Source organism: Hirundo rustica, chromosome 17, assembly GCF_015227805.2.
Source record: "Hirundo rustica isolate bHirRus1 chromosome 17, bHirRus1.pri.v3, whole genome shotgun sequence".
Lineage (NCBI taxonomy): Eukaryota > Metazoa > Chordata > Aves > Passeriformes > Hirundinidae > Hirundo > Hirundo rustica.
In genome coordinates, this window is record NC_053466.1 from 7,746,693 (window position 1) to 7,770,621 (window position 23,929).

The 23,929-nt window shown below is 39.7% G+C and overlaps 1 protein-coding gene across 4 annotated transcripts in view; it reads right to left on the minus strand.

The window, feature by feature from the left end:
* Positions 1–2,126: 2,126 nt before the first annotated feature.
* Positions 2,127–23,929, minus strand: part of LOC120760353 (septin-2) — a 35,139-nt gene continuing 13,336 nt past the window's right edge. For 3 of the 4 annotated variants that reach the window (XM_040080455.2, XM_040080453.2, XM_040080456.2), the window contains exons 6-13: positions 23,763–23,897; positions 23,185–23,302; positions 18,904–19,005; positions 17,949–18,094; positions 16,856–16,939; positions 15,900–15,957; positions 9,465–9,554; positions 2,127–2,922 (exon numbers count right to left, since the gene is read on the minus strand). In XM_040080455.2, coding sequence (XP_039936389.1) covers positions 9,486–9,554; positions 15,900–15,957; positions 16,856–16,939; positions 17,949–18,094; positions 18,904–19,005; positions 23,185–23,302; positions 23,763–23,897 — 712 coding nt within the window. In that variant the 3' untranslated portion in view covers positions 2,127–2,922; positions 9,465–9,485. Of the gene's footprint in view, positions 2,926–9,464; positions 9,555–15,899; positions 15,958–16,855; positions 16,940–17,948; positions 18,095–18,903; positions 19,006–23,184; positions 23,303–23,762; positions 23,898–23,929 lie in introns of all 4 variants that reach the window. The other variant, XM_040080454.2, reaches the window with a different exon arrangement.

A 23,929-nucleotide genomic window follows, 5' to 3' on the forward strand; every position in this document is an offset into this window, starting at 1 on the left:
AAACTCTCCTGAATACGGGACAGGATAAGCTTGGAAGGGTGATGGCCTCATAACTGAAGGGCACTGCCCTGCCTGGGAACAAATCTGACACCAATGCCACAATACCAACTTTTCAAATCCTTGCAGTCATCACAGCATTTATCTTGGCATTTCTTCCACCTTCTTATTCAAAACATCCCTCATAACAAAACAAGGAGACACTTTCAAAGCCTGGCAATCCGAGGTACACACATTTTAAAACCGCATTAACTCACCCTGAGTTCACTTTTAGCCATTGATTCAAAGCATCAGAAAAAAAATGAATCAGGTAATTGTCAGCAAGTTTCCTTGTTTTTAAATGCTAGAAAGCCACAGACCATTAGAGACTCCGTGCCACAATTAAGGGCACCAATGAGCCAATCAGCCTTTCATGAGTTGTTTTATAGTCTGCCACAGTGTTTTAAAACTAATGAAGACTGAAAGGACTGCGGTCAAATGCTCTTTGATCTAGCTGACGAGTCATTAAAAAAGTTACATGTGGCCACTCTGTCCCAGTGCTGGAAAATGTCAGTCTGGAAAAGGCCAGGATGAAATTCAGAGAAAAGGACTTGTCTTCCAAAGAAGGCGCTGGCACTGCCAACACCTATGGGAGTTGAAATGCAAAGCCAGAAAGCAGGCTCTAGCCAGTGCCCTCTATCCAGAGAGCTCCACAGTACAAAGGCTTGGCTTAACAACTATTTATTCCCCCAGTAAGCTGTTAAGTATTTTAACAAAACCAAATTCAAATGTAACTGAAAACTAACATCAGTCAACATCAAAGAAGTGGTAGAAAGCATTAAAAAAAGAAAAAAAACCTACATTGAAAGGAAAGTACTCACATATGGAATCAGCAGCTCTACAAGCCCTTCTTGGACAATTATTAAAATAGATCTCAAATTTTGAGCCAAAATGCTCCATCTGGAATCCACAAACCCAAAGAAAGCACAGACTATCAAACGGTACTCAGTACCCCCAAGTAACAATCTTTTCACTGAGGCTTCCCACACAAGAACTGTGACAGTAGCTTCAGGTGCTTTGCTTTAAAGACAGAGAAAAGCCTCCTCTGTTTTTAATAAAATTAAAGACTAGATGCTTTTGACAGTCTGCTTCCCCATTGTCCTAGCTGGCTTTGAAAGGCAAAGCTTTCATGCCACCTTTGCTCAGAGAGCTAATCTAGCTTGTAACTAAGCTTGTAACTAAGCTCTCCAGCTGAAGTCTGGGTTTCTCAGGAGGGGTGTGGCTGTCCTGACTTTCACAAGCACAAACGGACAGCACATAATTAAGAGGGTTGCGAAATATGATGCAAAATCCTGGAAGAAAAACAACAAGGAAGGTGCAAATATCAGAAAACAAATTGTGAGAAAAAGTTTCCCATTAAATCTCTCACCTTGGCCCTCTGGAAGGACATGGTTAAATTCAAATCTTCATTAAAATGGCAGAAAATTTGTGTGAATGCAAATCTGGCACTCCATTCCTTCTTTCAACTTGGTTATAGCAGCCACTGAAGTAACAATGTAAGGCCCACATTATGCAGTTCAACTCCAAGCAACATCCCAGCCACGCAAATCATTTGTGAATCCTATCCTGATTAAACACTCATTGCTAGACAGCAAAATTAGGGGTAATCAGTACATGAAAGACACCCCAATTTAGTGCAGAAGACAAAGTGTCCAACCCCATATTACACTTGTGCATATATAAAACACACAGGACTACAAAAGCATGCAGAAGGGAGCTATAACTCAGCAATGATGTAAAGGAAATAATAACATTCATGAACTTATAAAGTAAGTTGTGTGATCAAATTTTCCAAGATATTCACCCACCTAAAGACATCAGTAGGTGCCTAATGAACTTTGGAAAAAAAAAGTAGATGTGAAGCTTTGCTGCCTAACTTATAGGTAAAACACTTTTAAAGTTTTTTTTTTAATGAAATCAAAGCGCTTTGAAGGTAGACAAATTTTAGAAAACACCTTCATACCCCAGGGTAAATATCACAATTCCTTTGATTATGCACTGTGCACAACATTTCAGACATTAGATTGAAAAGGCAAAAAAAAAAAAAACAAAAAAACCCAAGAAAAACCACCCCCAAAAGAAAATCGACGTTTTCCACATTCATACAATTTATTACAAAACTTCAATGAAAAGTAGTGCTATGGAATATATAAAAAATCAGTACATGCCATCGCTCAGCTGACAGATAGAAATGCCTGTGACAAATTTTTGCCATCACTACTTGAGACCTGAAGCCAAACCTCCAGAGGCATCCACACAAGTTGTTGGTGTGTGGAGCGTTCATGGTGTTTTAAGGCACGGCGATTTGGGAAAGTCAGCTTTTTCCAATCACTGGTGAATCATCAGCGTTTCGTACATCTTCTCATACATCACACAAATACAAATCACCAGAGACGAAGCTTCAAAAGCAACAAAAGCACAGAGAAAGTTCTGGAAAACTGATACGATACATAAGAACCTAAAATGGCAGGTGAAAGTTATAATACTGTGCAAACACACAAAGGTTTACTGTAAACAGGCCACAAAGTCTTAGTATTAACCACGAAACCGTTCAGAACAACCTAGCAGATAAATGATTAATTCCTTAAACCCACCACAATGACTAGCCCAAACAGCATACTCTTGGCAGTTTCTGAATAAAAAGGTATAGGAAGGATAATAAAACCACATCGGTAAGTACGAAGATAGTGTTACCAAAAGAACCAAAAAGATACACTTTAAGTTGAATAACATTGATTATATAAAAAGAAGCAGTTTTACAACACGATCTTCAGACTTCGTGTTTGTTTTAACGCAGGTCTCGGGCTGTGGCATCCAGCTTTTGCATTTGAACGTTACCACTCGGGCAAAGAAAAGAGAGCACCCATCCACTTAGAGAAGCGTATGCTGCTGGGAACAAAAGTGGAAAACAGAGCATTAGAAAGGACAAACTCTCAGCACAGCACTGGGGGCAGTCAGAGCCCCTCCGAGCGAAGCAGCACAACCCAGGGAATGGGGAATTTCAGTCCCTGCAGCACAACTAGATCAGCTGAGCAGTTTGGTCCCAAATATTTATCACAAATGTCCGGCAAGAGCTTATAAATGAGAACTTATTTTTAGCTACATAGTTTCTTAGGCACCCATACACCCCCTCAGCCTGCAAGAACTCAAGGAGAGCGTTACAGCCCCTCTCTACAGTCCTGCACACAGCACATCGACCTTGGCCTGTTCTCTGAAGCATTTTTGCTGCTGAGGGAAACAAACCACTCAGCTAAACAGGGCTAGCACTAGGCAGCAAGCTCGACAGCACACCAACACTGCAAAGGTAAAGCAGGCAAGCAGACGTTTTTTCAAGCATTCATACAGCAGTGTTCCCATGGCTGGGAAAAAAGGGATGCTGGCCTGTAATTTTAAAAATAACCATCAGTTTTGGATATTTCTACAGCTACTTGCCAATCAAAAAGGCTGCTACAAAGAAAGCAGAATCCCAGCTTTCCCCAAAAGTTGTGTCAAATTTGGAACTCAGGGGAAACACCTCAAATTCTCCAGTCCCCAAAATACTCATTCCTGACAGAAAAAGTTAGCTTAATCTAAATGCTCATCTGGATGGAAAAACTAAAAATACACTAGAAAACACCGTTGTGCCAACTCACTTGTAAAATACACTGTAACACTCATCCAGACTTACAGTGGGGATAAGGAGCAATGTGCTTTGCTCTTTGCCATTCTCACCATGGGAGTTCTGTTCAATACACAATTCCTTCTCATTTTAAGGAGCCCATCACTTCTAATAACAATTATAACAAGCAAGCTAGCAATAAGGCTTTAGAGCCAGAGTCCATAAATTGCTAAGCAAATTCAATATTCAAATTCAAAATCAAACTGTTGTGCTACCTTGCTACTTCGAATTTGAAAAAGAAACCTGGTTTCTGTCACTGCCTGCCCAACTCTTATCTGTTACAGAAGATACCTCAAGAGAAACTGTAACTCATGTTTCAGACTCCCAAAAAGACTGGAATTTCCAATAAACATGAAGGCTTGGGTTCTAAGCACAGCTGTGCATTGGTGTTAGCAGCATTAGCTACACGATACTCACATTTTATAAGCTCGTAGAACACACTTGGGCAAAGTATGCGTGTACTTTTAATGTGGATTCATTTCACTGCTCTTTCTTCCTCATCTCCTTGTAAGGCAATATTTTATGACACAATTAGGTTGATACTATTCTTGACAAGTCTGACCTCCAGCTTTACTAGACCAGCCTCACAGTCAGTCCCCCATGCTCATTTCACCAACACACGGAGCTCACAAATGCCTCCATCTGCAATGTGAGTTCATACCATCATTGAACAAAGAGGGTATTTCTCCAGCGTGCCATTAAAACAAAACTCTCTCAGTAAGCAGCATAACTAGCAAGTGCTACACACATCTGCCCCCTGATCTTGTGGTCACATAGCTCAGGATCCTGTGTTTGTGAAGATTTTGAACACCTTGTAAAGGAAATGTGTTTGTCTCCCCCTCAGCTCTCCCAAGAACACCACTACAATGCAGGGTGACTTGACACCTCTGTGTTCACTTCTGAACTCCAAATGAGAGAAATTTGCTTGGTAAGCAGCTACATTTTCTCACTCACCTGAGTTTTTCTTCAAATAGCACCCATTTTATGTTATAACTACAGCCCTTTCAGTGTCCCATTGTCAGCAAGAACGCTGAGAAATGGCATCTTTCCAAAAGGCAGAGGAGTCCTGGATGACACCAGTGCTCTGCTGTAGGTTTTGACTCATTTTGTCACCACACCCCAAACATTTTGGTTTTCTGGTGTTTCAGTCACCCTCTGTTGACTTCACTGCTTCAAGTTTGTTCCCTTTCCTTTGCTGCTCTGTACCAAGACCTCATACTTCCCCACAGCAACCATCATCAGCCAAGTTCACAGCAAGTTACAAAATTGGCCTTTGGACTGATTACCAATGCTCGTCAGTCAAATATGTTAAATAGGGGTGATAACCACAGAGTCACATCTCCATACCAGGATTCAAGCTTCAAAACTATCAGAAATGTTCCTCTGTTTGTTTAGGAAAAAGTGGCCCTGACACATTTTCACATTCCCCAAGTTACAGCACAATTTCCAACACAAGTCTGTTCTCCGAAGGTGAAAACACTTGTGCCAGCCCATCAATGCAGGGTTTGCTGAACAGCTCCACAGTCACAAGAGCTGAGGGGAGCTGGACACTGGCAGCACTCTCCTGCTCTAGTTTCTAGCCAGAGAAACACCCACTGGCAGTGCCAGGCAGTTGTTCCAAACACTACAAATTTGCCCAAGCTTCACATTCTCTAGGCTCTCAATTTCAGCTGCCAAAAAAACTACAACGTCATCTCTGCTTCCCCAAATGACACCTCTCATCAGATCAATTCAGCATTCAGCAGCATCATTTTAGAAGGCTGGTTGCTATGACAGTGCTTTGTCTTGTTCTGTTAAATGATGTCAATTCATTGGTAGAAAGAAGAAGCTGTTTGGTGCCTTTAGCACTGTTCTTATCAAGAACCAGAAGAGTGTTAAAGTGCTCAGGAGGCTTTAAAATACTTGTGGAAATCACAAGCTATACTAAAAGAGTTTTCAACATCCTACAGATATTTTAAGTGTAAGATGCTTGGGTTTCTTTTTTGTCTGAATTTCCCTAACTATAACTACGTTGCCAGATGGCTCTATTAGCATTCCACAGCCTGGCTTCTGTTATTGATTTGTCCCAGTATGATCTTGAAACTGAGTGAAGACAGACAAACCAGATTTGTAAGAATAACAAGAGGAAAACAGATTGCAAAGAGATACGCTTTGAGAAACATCCACCAATAACCATTTCATGGGGTACAATTATTCCAGCTTTTCATAATAATTGCTCATCTGAGATGGACAAGTTCAGAAACTAGTAAATATGCTATTGGAGTTACTGCAGACTTATTTCAAAAGCATTTCATATTTGAGCACCCAAATAAAACCTGCTTTAGGATTTGCTACCTTATTCCACTCTTCTATCCTTCTCTTCAATTCTTCATGTCAACTGTCAAATATAAGAACCAATAAGCTCCTACACTTTATAGCAGTGTCCTGTGTTTAACAAGAAAAAAAACCCCGAGGAAGATTAGTGAGGTGAGTATATCAAAAGTCAGGGTAAAAAATTTGTTATTCTTATTCTCAGAATACTCTGGTGTCTATCTGTGCTCTCATTGCCTGCTCCACCTGCACTAGTTGCACACAGAAGCTATTAAATGTTTAGAGGAAAGAGACAAAAGCAAAGGTCAACACACCTTTGTCAGGGCTGCACTCAAAAGATCTTAATCACCACAATCTGTTCTCACAAGCTTTTGTCAAAGTGCAGTTGAAAACAGGAATGACCAGTGTGCCAAAATCATCTTCCTTTCCTACCTCTAACCCAGTCTGCACCAGCATTCATCTTCATTCCCTTTCAGAATGAAGAAATCATTCTGCCCTCTTTGGAAACTTTGAATGTATTCCCTGCATCTCATCTTTGCCTTTGTCACTCCCCTTATTCTTCTCTTACTGCTTGAAGTGAATTCTCCCTTTGCTCTTTCCATAAAACCTTTAAAGAGGGCCCTATTCAAAAGGGCTCAGGCAAACCAGATCTTCCAGTCACCCCATCTGTGGAGCACTCTCTGGTAACACAGACTTGTCGGTCTTTTCGGCAAGGATTGGAGTTTAGCACTTTTTAATCACTATGCAACGCTCCTCCTAGAAAACCCCAAAGCATTCAGCAATCTCCTCCCCACCCCAGAATACAACTGAAATCAGAAGTGGGTATTTCACGTATTTGGATATTAACACATTTCATTACCCTATTGTTTATTCTCCAGCTCTTACCTATGAAGGTCTTCATACCTTAGCACACCACACCCCACTTTTCCCAAAATACCTGAAAAGATTTGTATATCTGTGCTTTATGTAGGGGCAAATATTTTAATATTCTGAAGAAAACACAAAAATTAGGTATGTATCCAAAATAAAAAGAGTGAAAAATATTATTTTTTAATATAAACTCTCAGTTTATAAAGTCACATATTTTTCTCAGCACAAAGTAAGGGTGCAAAAGAACAATGGGAGGAGAGACTGTGCTTTAAAGGAGGTGATCCTTTAAAGTTCTTGTAAAACTAGAACCTGAGAGATGTTCAAGATAAACTGTGATAGAACAAAAAGATTAATACCAACTACATTTAAATTTGTTGGCAGTTTGGTTCTGTTAACCACTGTGTTAATTACAAGTTTCCTGGTTTCTCTAGAAACAGTGATTTCAATAAAGTACAGCAAATAAATCTGATGGGAATGGTGGAGGTTGAACTCCTCACTCCTCCTAAGCTGCAAAGTCAACATGCATGAGAGAAACTCCCCTAAGGCCAAGCTCTGGATGAGGATCCCTTTCCACATGCTGCCAGGGTCATACAGCAACACCCTGGTTTAGGAGGATGGCATCTGCAGTTCTGACTGCATACTGGCCAACAAATTACACTAAAAATCAAACTCACCCTCTCTCTCAAGGGTAACAAAACCAGAAGTTCAAAAAAGTCTTCCCTGAAAGCAATCTGTCAAACATGATTTCCACAGCAGCTGCAGAAATGTAGCTTAGCAAATTCCAAAGTAACAGCAGGACCTCCATGGACGAGGATCTCATTCAAATCCTTCTCAAAACCATCCACACTCAGTATTTCAGCCCAATTAACTTGACCTCCTGATTTAGTTCAAATCACAACAAGATCATGGGAACACTCAGTTAAATCTGCAAAGTCTCCTGTTTAACATGCAGAGTGGTCCAAGCTGTGCTCCAGATGAGCAGTGTGAGGTATCTAGAGAACGTTTCCTTGGACAGACATGAGCATGCTCAGACCTCTGTTTACTTACGTAGCCATGGCTGCAAATTCAGCCTGGGACAAACCATGCTCCAGTTCCTTTTTATAAAGACCATATCCAGTACTGCCAGAAGCTGTGAAACACAGGGGATCTGGGGCCATTTCTGCCTAACCATTAATGGGAATACTACATCCCATCAGCCCTCAGATACTCATTTCACAGCAAAGCCAGCATCTAGGAACTGAGGAAAGAACTCTGAATATATTTGTACCCCTTGCCATCCTCTGCTCTGCCAACAACAGCTGTGGACAAGGGTACATTTATGGTGTTTTTTTCTTATTGAGTATGTTTGAAGGTGTCATGTGATTAAACATGATTTCTAACTCCGACAAAGAACAGAGCTCCTTAGCAAAAACCAGTCATTTACACTGAAAAAGCTTTCCTACATCAAATAACCATTTCCACAAGCGGTAAGCATTTGGCCACATCACAACAAAGGCACAGTGAAAACTTGGAACCTTGAATTCAGACTCTAGTATTTAACAATACTGAACAGGCTGCAAAACGAGCAGCTCCTGGCCAGGGAATGAGAGCTTTCTGTCAGACACTGCTATCACACACACCGTGTGGGCAGCCTCAGAATTATCCTCAGATAATTCTCATTTCAGTTCAGATTTCCAACTCTGGGAAAGCATATCTTAGTATGGAAGCTGGAAGGCATGATGTGAAGACTCCTCTATCTGCAACGGTTGAAACTGTGACAGTAAGAAACCTGGAACTGAATTACTTATTTCCCCTAAAATACTTCACTCAAAGATAACAGTGCACATACCACTAAAACCATCAACTTCTGCTTAAGTGAGAATCCAGTGAATAAGTTTATTTCTTAATTATTTTTTTCTTCTTTTTATGTAAACAGGAAGGCTGAAGGTTCAAATAAAGGCAACAAAAAATCTCCTTATTTTAGGCTTGGAATGTTGGCAGCTGACACAAGGTCATAAGGGATAATATAATCCATTTTATTCAAGCTTTACATTCCACAAGACCAGCAATCACAACTAGAGTATTAAACTGAAGTATTAAGCAACAAGACTCCTCATATCCTTCCATTTTTTGTTCTTGCATTTAAAAGAAAGATTCTACCAGAAGAAAGGATGAGCATGTGCTACAGGACTTTTTTTCTTCGCTCACTCTGATCTCCCCTAATACATCACAGATATCATCAGGGGAGTCTGTATTCAGTACCCCTGACCAAAATTCTGGCTCTTTGAGAAAACTGCTAAAAACTCAGCGGCCTACATACCCCAAAACACTCTAACTAATATGTTTATTTACATATCCAATTAACTTTCTGAGCAGCTTGTGCTAACAGAAGCAAAGCCTGATGATCCAAAAGTAAGGCACTGAAGAGAAGGATTTACAGGGTTTTATAAAGAGCTGGAAGGTAACACCGGCATCTGTCTTTTCTAGTCTACTCATGACACCACTTTTCTTTCCTGTTAGGTATAGTAAATGCAAGCCCAAAGTGCAAAATTAACAATAATCATTGCCAAAATCTTATGTACGAGGTGAAAGCAAGTCGGAAAAGCAATACCTGATCCAGATGTTGAGCACCTTAATCATCACCAGGCTTCATCCTCATCTGGGCCTGCATCTGGGCAATCATCTCCTGCATGCGGCGCAGCTGGAAGAGAGACACCCAAGTGTTTACAACAACTTCAAGAGAAGCCCAAAACTCCAGGAAACCTTAGAATGTTCTTTTTCCCATGGTAAAACACAGATCCTATTTTCCCGCCCACAAACTGGAAATGTTCAATAATTCACATAACTAAATACTTGGGTTTTCTCCATCTCACACTCTTCAGGTCAGTATCTCTAACTTTCACAAAAGATTCATAAAAATACTTATAATGAAAATTAAGCAATAGAATCTAAATCCTTTGAAGCCAGCTATGCTTGCAGACCTGCGAAACAACATTTAACCCATCATAAGGAAAGCATGTCCTTTAGGTGTGCACAGAGCTACACCTGAGTGAGCTGAAGGAGCTTTGTTCTCATGCAGGTGCTCAAAGCTTAAGATCATGTAGGAACACCCATCCTGTGACCATCAGAGAACTCTGCAATTTTTTAGCAGCAGTAACAGCCAAACATGAAAACAAGATTTAAAAACTATTTCAAAAGAGAAATAGAAAGATGTTTATGAAATTTGGAAAGCCAGACTAAACATATTAAGCACCAATATTTTTTACATCTAAACAATTACTTTTCCTGGAAGTAACTGTTTTCTTAAGGCATTTTCTTATAACACTTAAAAATTAGTTTCTATCTCATAAAAGGCCACTTTCATATAATGCTTTGTTGCTTAAAAAAAAAAAAATTGGAACAAATGTTCCTGAGACAAAAGAAAGAACACTAATACGGATTTTCAAAGTATATATGCAAATACCTCTAATTTGCTTTACAAATGACTGGGTACTTCCTTCCAAATGCAGGTGGGGAATCTCCACATACAGAACTACAAGAGCCCCATTTTACAAAGTGGGAAGGAAATGGGCTGCTATTTCCATGCACACTGTATAACCTATGAGTTATACACCTCAAACCAGAGATCATGTAAAAATCTGAGGCTTGTATAGCAAGTTCTCTTTTTTTTTTTTTCTTAAATTATGTAGAGAACTGCTTTTTCTTTTATTTTCAAGGGGGAAACTAACTGAAAAACCACTCTGTCTAAACAATTATACTCTTATTTTCATCCAGTCAACCACATTAACCATGGTGATACTCATTACTCCACCAGGTTCAAAAGAACCTGAGACAAATGCTTGAATCCATGCATGTGGTGTTGAGCTGTGGTTTTGTTTTGTTTAAAAAACCCCATCAAACTGAAAAAACATCACAGAACAAGAGAAACTAACTGCAGGTGCCTACATCACTTTTTCTTGCCTGCTCTCAGATACAGATTTAGGAAAGAGTAAGAAACGTGAGATTAACTAAAGAGTAAAAAAGCTTGCAGCACAGGCAGCAGTACCAGAGCTCGCCTAAAACTCGCTGGCTTATGTACTTATCCTCTTGCTGCCGCAGCACAGGGTTCAGCAGAGGCTAATTCAGGCTCCTGTGACTGCTGCAGAGATGCCCTCTGACAAAAGGAGATTCGCACAGGAGCAGCACGAGATACAGCTAAATCTGTGGGGATTATTATAAACTCATCCACATCTTTCTGCTAAGTACTTAAAAAGCTTCTGATCAAGAAGATGGCATAACGTTGCAGGAAGGAGGAAGAAGAAAGCAGAAAGTTCTCAAAATGAGCGCTGCATTGATTTCATGAGACAAGAAAAAAGAAAAGCTTCAAAGATCAACTTGTAAAAATGTAAGACACCTGGTCTTTTGAACTGCCTCGCTGCAGATTTACCATCGGAATAAAACTAGCTTTTTGGAAACTCTCCTACTTGAGCTTTCCCAAGAGCACTCCAAGCTGAGCCATGAAACATTCCCAAAATAGAAACCATTCAGTAATCACAGGAGATACTGCTGCACACGTATTATGGTGATTGCTCAAATACAGAATTCTGCTAATAGCCAACATCATATTTTAAGACTTAAATACAGCACTGAGAATTGCATTTTTTAAACTTTGACTGATAAAAATATGCCCATAGCACAAAATAAATCAGATGCTGCATATGACACAAATATAAGGCAGCATAAAAAACCCCAGGAAAACTACTCTGCTCCAACATTAAGAATCTAGATTTTCCTTTTCCATCCTCATGTGGTGTTTTTGAGACCTACTGGTGAAGCCTCTAGACTTTTCCATTAGGCAAGGAATGGCAAGTTTCTGAAGCTATTTTAGAATAATTCAGTAGAAAAACTTCCAGGAACAAGGCCTGTGAAAATAAACCTAAAAATTGTTGTAAAGTTTAAAAAAAGAGACTCAAGCTGTATTGTGCTCAAGTGGTAACCATGCCAGTCTCTTCAACAATTCCTCTTGGAGCAGGGCACAGGACACAAGAGCTGTTCCTCCACACTACTCCACAAACCAAAACCAGCTCAATGTTCACCTTAGTGGACCTACTGAATAGACAGAAAACCCCTCTGCTCTTAATAAAGGAGAATGTAAAAGATTCATTCCAAAGACTGAAATTGGTGTCATGTCAACACCTGTGTTCCCTTTGCTGTTGGGGACCGCAAGCATCAAGGGCACAAAACGACTCCGATCTTTCTCAGCAGCGAGTCCTCTCACTTGCAAGATCAGCATTGATATATTTGTGCTCATCCCCTAAAGAACGGATGCTACAACATGACAGCATAGGGCCAATGCACATGGTGAAAAGGAAGCTAGGAAACAATGTTTGGAAATCTGTTAAAACAAATAATTCCTGTGAGTTCTCAGATAACAAAAGGCAAAAGAATAAACGTAACCTTGGTGTAAATGCCCCTTAGTTTACTTATGTCAGGTCTACAATTTAGTTCAAACGATCATGTAACTACTGCAACAGACCAGAAAGGAAACAAACATTTAAAATGAGAGCTAAGGTTACAGAGTTAGAAGTGAACCATACATCTCATTAACAGCTTCCACGCCCTAACAGAAACCACAGACACACAGCTCTGCTGTCCCTACAGAATCTCAGCAAATACCAACAGACACTGCTCCTGTTTAAACAACCTGAAGGGCTTCTGTGAACTACACGCACGTATCACAGGAGAAATACTAAGAAACAAACAATATTTACTTCCCACTGATATGTTTTCCCTCTACAAAGTCTGATTATTTCTGCCCATGCTTCTACATAAGAAAGGCATAAGTGAAGAGGCTGCAAGAATAGGTGAAGATGGAAAACTGCAGAATGGATTTTCTACTGAATGTTCCCATAAGAGCTCTTTTGATTGAAAATACTTCTAATACCAAAGAAGAGTAATTTTGTTAACTGAAGACAAGAAAAATATTCCTGATAATTTGGAAATGGGGCTACCATTAAGATAAATGTCTTTCATAGGAGGAGAAATCACTCTGGCCACAGCCATTGCAGTACATGAGCAGCATGTGCTGTTCCTTCAAAAAACAGCTGAAAACGACCAACAAAAAAGCAATTATTCAGAAAGAAAAAAAAATATTAAAAAAAGCTTTTTCATTATAATTCCTCTAGGATTCCCATTGCTCATTGGGTTTTTTCTTCTCAGGAAGTTCTCCAGGACTAAGACCGCACACTTCACAGGGCAAGGCTGAAGCATTCTGCCCGCTGCACTGGGCAGTAACATCCCACAAAATAAATTAAACATCAGACCTGTTTTTACTTCCCTCAGGTCTGCAGGTCTTCACTGCAGTCACGCTGATCCTTTCCCACAAAAGTTTGCCCCCTCTCCTTCAAGACAGCGCTTTCCCAAACCCCAGCAGCAGCAGGCAGGTACCTGCACACACCGGCGCCGTCCTCGCTCCCCGCTGCTGCTCCCCCTCCTGCCCCCCACACCAACCCAGGGCTCCTCTTCTCATCTGCCAAAGGCTTACACACATTCAGCAAGTGGAAGGACAGAGAGAAAACAATTTCAACATTGTGTTCACTCTGCTATACACAGCCCACTGCTGACCAGCTCCACTGAAAACAGCAGCATGGAGAGATTTGCCCAAAGTCTCAGGGTAGCTCACTAAAGGAACCCAGAGGTGTTTATTCCTTGCTGTTTTCATGCAATCACAGCCCTAACATTTTTTCTGGAAGTACCACCTCTCAAAACCTTGAAAGGTTTTTATTAACAAGACATTTTCAGAGCAGGGAAAAATATGGCAAAAAACTAGAAATGTTAAATTTGTGTCCACTTACTCTACAACATCCAAATAACCTGTTCTGCATCATATTTACAGTAAGAAACAGGACTGTCTTTATGCTTATTTTCATTTTCCAGCTCTAAAAAAGAGGTCATCACTTGCAAATGAGCAAAAGCACCACCAGACTAAGCAATAAATCCAAAATGACAGATTAGCTATTCCAAACTGGCTGAACTGGGGACCACATCCTTTGGCATAATAAAAGACCATTTAGCAAAAGTGATGCCTCGATAAAGACGATCCTGGCACCAGTTCAAGCATTCATTCCTTCCAAGGTTATATAAACCTCACAAAACTGTAAATAGAACATCAAGCACCGTTACTGATGGGAATGCAGAACAGGAGGGGAAATGGATATTTGTTTTCTCTGTGAAGGCCATGGAATGCAAGCCCATTTCCTCTGTGCCTCTTTCCTCCACAGATTTTTCCCAGTCTGAACCTTAGGGATGATTTGGAGATGAAGAGACTTCATACCAGCTTATCTACAGAAGATTCAGCAAAGCCTCTTGATCTCTTTGGAACAATAGACTGCAGAAGTTAAAAATGTATTTGTTTTTTCAAGTTCTAACCTAATCCCACGCAACTTCAGCAGCAATTATTCAGAGATGATTAGCCCCAGAGGAAACTTTCAAAGACTGTCCCCTGAGAAATTCTAAATTTCATCCCTTTAGCCATGTTATATAAAAGACACATTTATATACTGGTCTATTTTGATCATTCTATGTCAATGCATAAATAGAATACATATATATATATGTGTGTGTGTATATATAGTGCCTGTCATATCAACAGTTTCCAGGGAAAATATTTATAGGAGACTTTTTTCAGACATAAGTCTTAAAACAAATAGTTCTACAAGGATACCCAAGATTCTACTTAACTATTAGGCATGTACAACTCACATAGTTCAAATACCAGGAGAAACAGTTACCACTTAAATTCTTTAAGTCTACTTATCGGCTTGGAATCATTAAGGAAAAACAGAAAAAAAAGAAAAAAAAATGTTTTCAAAAAATGCTCTTGACTCTTTTGAAGCACTGCTGGCTATCAGCTGATGGGCTCCTGCTGCTTTGCACATGCCCCAGTAAATGGGAGGCAGTTAATTTGTGTACAGAACACTTGCAAAAGTTCCACTCTCGTATGTGCAAAGCCATCAAGTGTGCTTATGCTGCTGAAATGCAGTTATAGAGTGATAAATACACAGCTCACTCAATATTCAGTAATTCATAATATTAAGTACTAATTATGGTGGTAATCACCTGCTTCTGCGTTTCCTTTTAGGAAATTTTTTTGCTATTTATATCAACATGCTGGAGTTAGCCAATAGCTAACCAGGGGTAGTTATTTTTAAATATGGATGCTATAAGGGAAAAAGGAAATGCACAGACCAAAGTAAATTTCAAAAATTTCCATGTATGGGAGTCAATCTTCCACCTCAGAAACACACAAAACTGCTCATAGTTTTTTTACTTTTATTCCAAATCACAGCACATGTGAAATGATCTTTCCAGTCATGCTTTCCTGCAGTTATGGACGTGGATTCAAGCTGAATTGGATAAAAGAAAGATAAAGAGAAAAAAAAACCCCACTATCTTACAACTGGCAGCAAGTCTTCAGTTTTCACACTGCAAGTAGTATAAGCACTGGCAGCATATTGCTAGAATTTAAATACCAGGCTAAAAATTTCTGAGTCTTTACAACTTCAACATAAAAATACCAAGCTAAAAGACCTAGCAATAACTAAACACCAAATCCATAAACTGACAGGCACAGCAAAAACACTATGATTTACGTCAAGGTTAAGATGAAAAAACATGCATATTAATTATATTATGGGATTTTTAAGACTCAAGAGCCTATTTCTACTCCATAGCCACAAGACATAAGAATAAATTTACAGTTAATGTGTTCTCAGTGAGCACAGTGAAGTGACATGAGACTGTCACTATATCCCAGCACAGCATGCAGCACGTGTAGCTGACAAACATAAATTGATTCCAATAGTTAAAATAGCAAATATCCTTATGGGAAATTAGCACCCAAAGAGGAAGTGATAAACATTCTGCCTACACCCAACTTGCATGCTCAGGTTAGGTCTGTCATGAAGCTCACCTCCAATCCTACCTGCCACAGGCAGCAGCTGATGCAGAAAACTGAATCTGGAACACAGCATGTTATATTAAAGAAGTTTCAGAAAGTTCCTCTTACCTCAGCCTCTTTCTGCTGGAGGATTCTATCCTTGTCCACCACTTCCTCTTCAACAGGCCTATCCAAGAAAAGGACACATTGACAGCATAAAATACAGAAGTAAAAATCTCCAAGAACAGATTCAAGACTCATATTTCAATTATTATAACATCTTCAAAGTCTATGTTCTTCCATACAGGGGAAATGAGGACATTTTTAAAATGCTTCCTTTTTGCAAAAGGCCATCTTTACCTCACAGATTCCTGCTATTCACTCTCCATTTCTTAAAATTTGATTTCTTTACTGCTATATGGATTTTTTTGCAATTTACTCTAATGACGAGATTTCCTTTGCTATCTATCCATGGTACAAAAATCAACCACTAAAAAGCCGTGTAGGCTATTTCCTTTCCTCTTTAACATCAAAATGCTTTGCTGAATACTTGAAGAACAAGTGGAATGTGGACAAGAATAAGATGCTATCCCAAAAGATGGAGCAAAGGTAGATGCGGATTTTTTTCCATTAAGTTGCCAAGGACAATGTTGCCAAGAATTAAAATTAAAAATAATATCAGAAAAGATTGTTTGGTCTAAACTTCTCTCTTCGGCTACATATGAAGGAGCAAGAGAAGCAATACCTCCCCAAGCAGACAGACTGGGGCCTATTTAAATTTGCCCACTAGTGTTCATTGATATGATAGCAGACATCATTACATAAAACCTATCTTGCCTGCAGGCACCTTCTTCCTGCACATTCCAATTAAAAGCATAGAGAAAAGGAATTTAAGCCATTTATAAGCACAGCACTTTGCCAATATTATTCCTCTTCAAGAAGAGCATTTCATACAAATGTCAGACTTCCACAGATTGCAATCTCAGCAGAAATAATTGTTTACAGGTGGGATTAGTTAGGAGGAAGAGCAGTGCCCTGTCAGTGGGCAGTGAGGAGCAGCAGAGCCCAGGGCAGCACACACTCACTTGCCAGTGCGTTTTAGCCTCTCGGAACGGAAATTCTCGTAGTGCAAGTCTTGGGTCACCTCCTGCAGGTCCTGCATGTGTGTCCTAGAACATGCAAAGGGCTGTTGAACACTCTCATTCTCAGCAAAGCAAAGAAAAACAGCCTTTAATCTTCTGTTTCTGTTTTATCTAATGGATGTATTTACCAGAAAAGTAAATCCTTACAGACCAAGCCAGCCAGAACCCTGCTTTCAAGTTCATTGATCTTTAATTCATTCCTAAGTGCCCCACCAATATTATTCAAAGACCCTAAATATGCTGTCCTCCTCTTGGTCATTAATTACTTCAGACTAGTTGCTTATACCAGGTTTGCAGTGTTAAGAACCTTGCAAAGACAGTTACTCAGAAAGAAACTTTAATTCCAAAGGTATTTTATTACTCTTAAGTGCTGTCAAATATAATTTGTAACTGGGAACTAGGTGGAGCTGCTCAGCTCACACAACAGCTGACATTGCTCAACAATTTCCAATTGCCAAGAAAAAAAAGGAAAACCCGCTTGCTCCCAATGCCCAGCAGAGGGCAATCCCTGCCCGGTGCAGGCTGAAATTGGAATGACACAATGGAATTCATTTCCAACAATAGCAAAACATCGGTTTTGAAAATAATCACCGAAAACCATTTACGCAGGCAGAATATCCGTATCGGCTAAAATCATAACGGGGTGGGGTATCATATTTAACAAAGGATTTCCCATACTGCCAAGAAAAGTGCACTTTGCCTTTGGAATATTCTTCACTCTGAAGAGTATTTTAAAAGCCTCTCTGCCCCACCAACTGCACTATAACAAAGCTTCAGTTGGTATGTACGGCCATCAGATCAGTTCTCATAAAGCATAAAGCTATCACATATATCTGGCAACAAAAAATAGAGAAAACATTTTCTGAATTCAGAGATCAGAGGGTGCAGCAGGAAAACAAGCTGCAGGGAACTAAAATGTAACTCTGCACTGCCATCAGGGCTGGTTTTAAATGAAGGAATGAACGCTGCTACAGGCTTTTAGTCACTGTGGCAGTGACGTCAGCGCAGGAGATGGGATCATTTTACCATTACTCACACCAGCATTGTGCGCAGCTTGAGGAAATCATTGTGCTCTGGATTTTCAACTTCAACAACTCCCCAGGGATACAGGCGGCCTCGGATTTTTTTCCCCTTCACCTCAATAAGTTGATTGGATCCAATAACAGCGAAGGGAATGCTAGCCTAGTTGAGACAGAAAAAAACAAGCTACTGTTTTGATTTTTGGCTGACTAGTTTTTGTATTTTGCTTTTAAAGAAGGCCCAAAAATTCAAGTAACAGGGAAGAGAGGGGGGAAAAGAAACGCTGACAAACACTCTCTACCAAAACTCTCTCACATCAGAAAAGCAATGAATCCCATTCCAGGCAATGCAATCTCTCCTAGGAGCACCTGTAGCTTTGTTAGGAACCATTTGTTTTAACAGAGGCCCAGAAGGAAATGACGCTTTGCTTTAGGAACACTTGACTGCTGTTCAAGTACAGTTTGGGCATAATGTGTCATCTGACATAACATCATGCATGGAGAACAGCCAACAGAAACACACTTCAGATGCAGAGTGAAGTAGCTAGAAAGAGAATTTCAGACACATTCTTCAAACACCTTTGCATGCACAAAGAGGAAATTACTTCAGTAAAACCTTGATTATCTGCTTTAACACAAGGCAAGATGTTAATTAGTACAGCAACCATAACACACACACAATCTCTCTCCTTGCTCACATGTTAGAACGTTTGAGTCAGAAAACAGACTGCAAATAATAGTCCATGGTGAACAGTGGTTTACACTTAAAAGAGAGAAGAAGAGAAAGTCACGACATGCTATACTTGGAATTCTGGTGAAGCAGAAACTGGAACAAAAGGGATTATAATTCAGAGTCAACATACAAAGGAAACTGAAGATTTTGACACGTTGTAAAAGGAGTAAAATACCTTTAGGCATGTTGTAGACTAAAGAATTACAGCAGCAAAATGATAAACTAGGAGTGAAACTTGCCTTTAAAACTCTTGTTTGTTCTTTAAACTCCTCATCTTCATCAGAATCTGCATCGGGGAGCTGATAAATCCTAATGCCATGTTCAGAAATCTCATCCAGAACCTGAAAGTTTGCAAAAAAGGAAGAATAGTATTCTTATTTCATTGAAGAGGCTTTCAGTTAAAAACATGTGAAACTGATTTACTAGTCTGTAACAAATATTCGCCTGACTCAGTGTCCAAACTGCAAAACAACATAGGCGTGAAGACTTTTTAAAAGGCACAAAAGATAAATGTATTTAACATAGCAACAAAATATTTTAAAAATGCCAGAAGATTTACAAGGCAAATACAGAAGCAAAGTGAGGTTAATATGAAAAAAGAGTAAAAGTAACAAGTAGGAATTCATTAGTTACAGAGTCAAAACCATTCACCCCATGACAGAGTACATTTTTGTGCATTTGATATCTTCAAAAATGTAGAAGACAGTGCCTGTTGTCTCTTGAACCAAAAAAGATAAAAGCTCATTTTCCACTTAAAACTGGAGAAAGTAATTTAAAATCCACTAAGAAAAAGTCCCTGTTCTTAAACAGTTTCTTTGTCATTAATGTCTGAGGTTAACATAAAAAATACAGTATCTGTACTCCTGGGCACATTCTTTTGCTAATGAAATCACTGCAGGGGTGAGCAGCCAGCATAACTCCAGGCCTCTGGCAGTTTCAAGAGGTGGCACAAGTCAATCCCTTTTTCAAAACCAAAGAGAATGTTTCTGCTGCCACACCACTGAACATACTTCAGTCAGCTCTTGTCACTGCATCCAGCGGACTGACGAGTTGCTTTCAGTAAAGGAAGTGTGGTGGTATAAAGAGAGCATGAAGCATGCTGAGATTCCACACTGATCTCTCCTAAGGGACCTTGGATGTTTTAGCAGAAAAGGGGACCAGTGAAAACTTCCCAGAACAGCAACTGGAACCCCACCAGCAGCACCTGAAGCAAGCAGCTGCCCTGGGGAATGAACTCTTAGCACAGACAAAGTTTGGGCAAATTTAGGGAGAGCTTTAAAGTAATGGTATAAATATTCACAAGGGCCAATGTAAGGACTTGTGATGCCATTTCTGGGTATACAACTGGAGATTAACTTGGTAGCAGAAAAACAAGCAGACTTCAAATAGAGAGGCTTTAACGAGCCTTCTCTGAGTATTGTTGGGTTCCTCCATCCTCTGTCATGATGGCAACCGACAGCTACAGTAGAAATGAAAATCGTCCAACCAGAACTCGCTTATTAAACAGGTGTTTTAAAAGAAAACAATTCTCCAGACCATTAGCAGAGGAAAGCCCGTGTATGAGGCACAGCTGTTCCCTGACAGTGTTTTCCTGCCAGGTACATAAACATCCCCTGTGCTCACGCACGCTGAGTAAAGTGCTACGAGCCCCCACCCACACAGAGAGCAGTATTTCCTAGAGAGAAAAGAAATCTGGGAGTAAGTGCTGCCAATAAGCAATTAAGACATTCACACAATGCCATTTAAATCAATGGATGCTGTTACTGTTTTGCAAAATGGAAGGAGACCTGAACTGTCACCAAATGACAAAAAAAGATGCACAGCTGGGTTGGGCAGGGCAGCGCTGCAGCTCGATGCCTTTAAGTAGTTGCATAAAACAAGAAAGCACATTTAACCTGGCTGAGATCTTTGAGATAAAATGCAAGTGGAACAATAACGGGAAAGCAGACAGCAAGGGGTGCTAGAATAATATATTACAGCTGTTAAACCGAGTGCTTTCCTGAAAGGAAAAAGAATTGCAATAAAAACAAACTGTATTTTATGCTCCTAACAATGAAACAGCATTTTGCTTCTTCAAATCTGAATTTTATTGGCCTCAGAGGATTCTGTGTTCCTAAAGATTAGCCTTCCCATGGGAAATTAAAAAAAAAAGTCAAAATATTAGTTCCCCTCGCATGAAGTCATTCTTTTGAGCATGTTTCCTTAGCAGCCTTGCATGGCACAGCTTGTGAAACTGCCGTGCATTTCTTCCCACTCAAGAGTTTTAAAAAATAACTTTGAATTCCAGAAAGCCCAAACAGGAATTACTCCAAGCTGGGTTTCCTTTGCAAGCACCGCAAGCTAATCTTGCTGCTTAGTCCACAGCGGCAAAACAAAAACATTTTACTTCAGATTGACGGCCAAATGGCAGAAACATCTAAAAAAAGTAAGGCTTCAAGCTGCGTCAGCAAAGCAGGACTTTGATTCCTATTCTTGATTAGAGACTCTGTTGGCCAAGATGCTTTGAGTTAGAACAATATACAGTAGCTTTGATTTTCAAAGCTTTGGAAGCACATTATACATTTGACTTAATATAAACTCAGTTTGCAGAGTGACCTTTGCCAGCGGTATAAAAATAATGAAAACTTGTTTACCTGCTCCCTAACCACTCCCTCAGTGTTGGACTTAGCCAGTGCATAAATGTGCTGTCCATATGTCTAAATCCAGACTCTTTTAAAGGTTAGTTAGTTAAAAGTTAAATTCCCAGTGAATTCTAGTTTAAAATAATTAATGCTCCACTTAAATGCCTCCTTCAAATCTTTCAACATCATTCTGCTCCCAAATGCTGAACCAAAAACTTAGCAACTATGAACACTGAGCCTGAAGTACACTGCTGAAAGGGTGAATACAGGAGGTTTTATAAAAAGTAGCAGCTCCACAAAGAATGTGAGATAAAAATCTTTCACAGTCAGTACAGTAACAGAAAAGGAAAAGCGACAAAACCTGTACAATCAGCCACGTTTTTGCTTTATGATTTCCCTATGAGTTCTTTCAGTTTGAATGCAGTGCACCTGTTGTTACCTTACAGTATTTGTGGAGGAACAAAATTATAGCTCAAGAGCCTGGACAGAATTTCTGCCAGCAAGATGTAAAGGTCCTTCTTGTCTCAATGAATGAATTTATTTTAATTTCCTTCCTCCTTTCACCTGGTTCACCATAAAGCTGCTCATTTCTGTCCAAGGATCTCCTCCCCTCTTCAGTGGATGCCTGCCCTCATTGCAGACAAGGTTCATACAGTCACAACCGTCCCCACTTTTAACTTTCTCAGCTAAAAGTGATTCATTCCATTTCTTGGGCAAGTTTTCTTACATCACTGAGCTTTATAAAACAGCAGCAATGCCAGCAGCACCTCACCTTGTCAAAACGTAGTTCTTCATGTGCCCACATGAACCATGGCCACACCTGCCACTGAGGCACTGGCTCACTCAAAAAAGCTCCAAACAAATCCTCTGATTTTAGGCGGAGTTCAGCTAATGTGCTTCTTTGCAAGCATGATTTTATCTGTATGATTTTCCCAGTTAAATAAAACTGTAGTCTCTCTTCAAGAAATAGAAAAATATTCCCAACATGAACACCCTTGGAATAAAGATTCAATAATCATTCTAAAGGCCTACAGGAAGTCACAGGGTCACAATCAAAACAACTGTTATGCCCTGCATGAAAATGCAATATAAAAGATATCTTACCATGAAAAGGTTTACTCTGATGTAAAATACAGACTGCAATGTAGAAGTACTAATTATCTCTACACTACTCAAGGGTTAAGTCCTTAAATTTATAAAAATTCATAGGCTTTGTTGGGTTCAAGCCCTTTAGACTTCACAAATTATTGTAGTGGTTTTGAGTCAATCGAACCTGACAAAGCTTGTGATCTCATAAATTTTACTGGACCACCTCACACCCCCGACCCATTCCTTTAACAAGGTGCATAAAATCAATTTCAATCAAAGAGAATAAATCAGAACAGATTAAATATTTACATTCACTGCTGAGATGATGCAATAAAATGGAAATACGATTTAAGGTTAAAGACTTGTACAACCACAAATATTGACATTATTCCATTTAATTCACCACAATGTCATATCTGGCAAAAACTAGGCTCTCCTGGAGAGGTTTGTCAAAAAAACAAATTTCAAGATGCCAAGTAAACCTTGCAAAGCAAAGAATGATTTTAGTACCACTGTCTGGAAAGACAGACTGTCTCCACTGCAGCTCTGAGTATGTCCTGGTGTTTCAAATGAACAGATAACCCAGCAGGAAAAATGCTCACACAACAACCTGCATTTTCCCATAACAAGGGAGCCACAAAAGCATCCTGCTCACATATTAACCCAGCTTACTTGTCTCTGTATTAGTGCTTTAGTTTGTACCACAGGTGCACTTATTTAAAAAGTTTCCAACCACATTTTGCTACAAACTACATTTTGCTTTAATGCTGTATGGGTTGCTCTGTTCTCATGATCAAGAGTTAGACCTACCCTTCTCTTCAGCCTCTCCCTCTCCTTCAGCGTCAGGGTGTCAGCCTTGGCAATCACAGGGACAATGTTGACTTTTCCATGAAGAGCCTTCATGAACTCGACATCTAATGGCTTCAGTCTGCCAACAAGCAGGAAAGAAAAAAGATTTTAAATAGGCATGGGCTGGTGCGTTGTTTGTTTTATAACAGACCAAACGTATTAAAAATTATTTAAGCGAGTGTCCACATAAGCAGTATTTTCATTATAAATTAAGCCATTAATCTTATCAATTTGGTTGTGCAAAGTTTAAGTTGTAATTAGAATTGTCACTATGTAATGAAGTGGATATTAAAGGCATTTATGTGTCTGAGTGATAAACAATGCAGTACTGACTGCCTTGAAACAATATCAGATGCCAAAGGGGACAAAGTAAAGGAGAGCACTAATCTCCAAAGACTGTTTTAATTGCACTGGCTAACTGACATGTTGGTAACTCAATTAACATTACTGCTAAATTACCAGTTCAAGTAATGAACAGACTTAGGAGCCTTTATGAAGGTACAACACCCTAAAATCTAAAAGTTTGAGCTCTTTCTTACCCATGCCCAAAAGGAGAGATGAAGTAGAAGCAGCAGTGGACTCTGTTGTCTATGATGTGGCGCCTGTTCAGACCGCTCTCATCGTGTAGGTATCGCTCAAACTGGTTGTCAATGTAGTGGATAATTGTTTTGAAGCTGTGGTATGGGACGGGGTTTGAGAAAGAGAG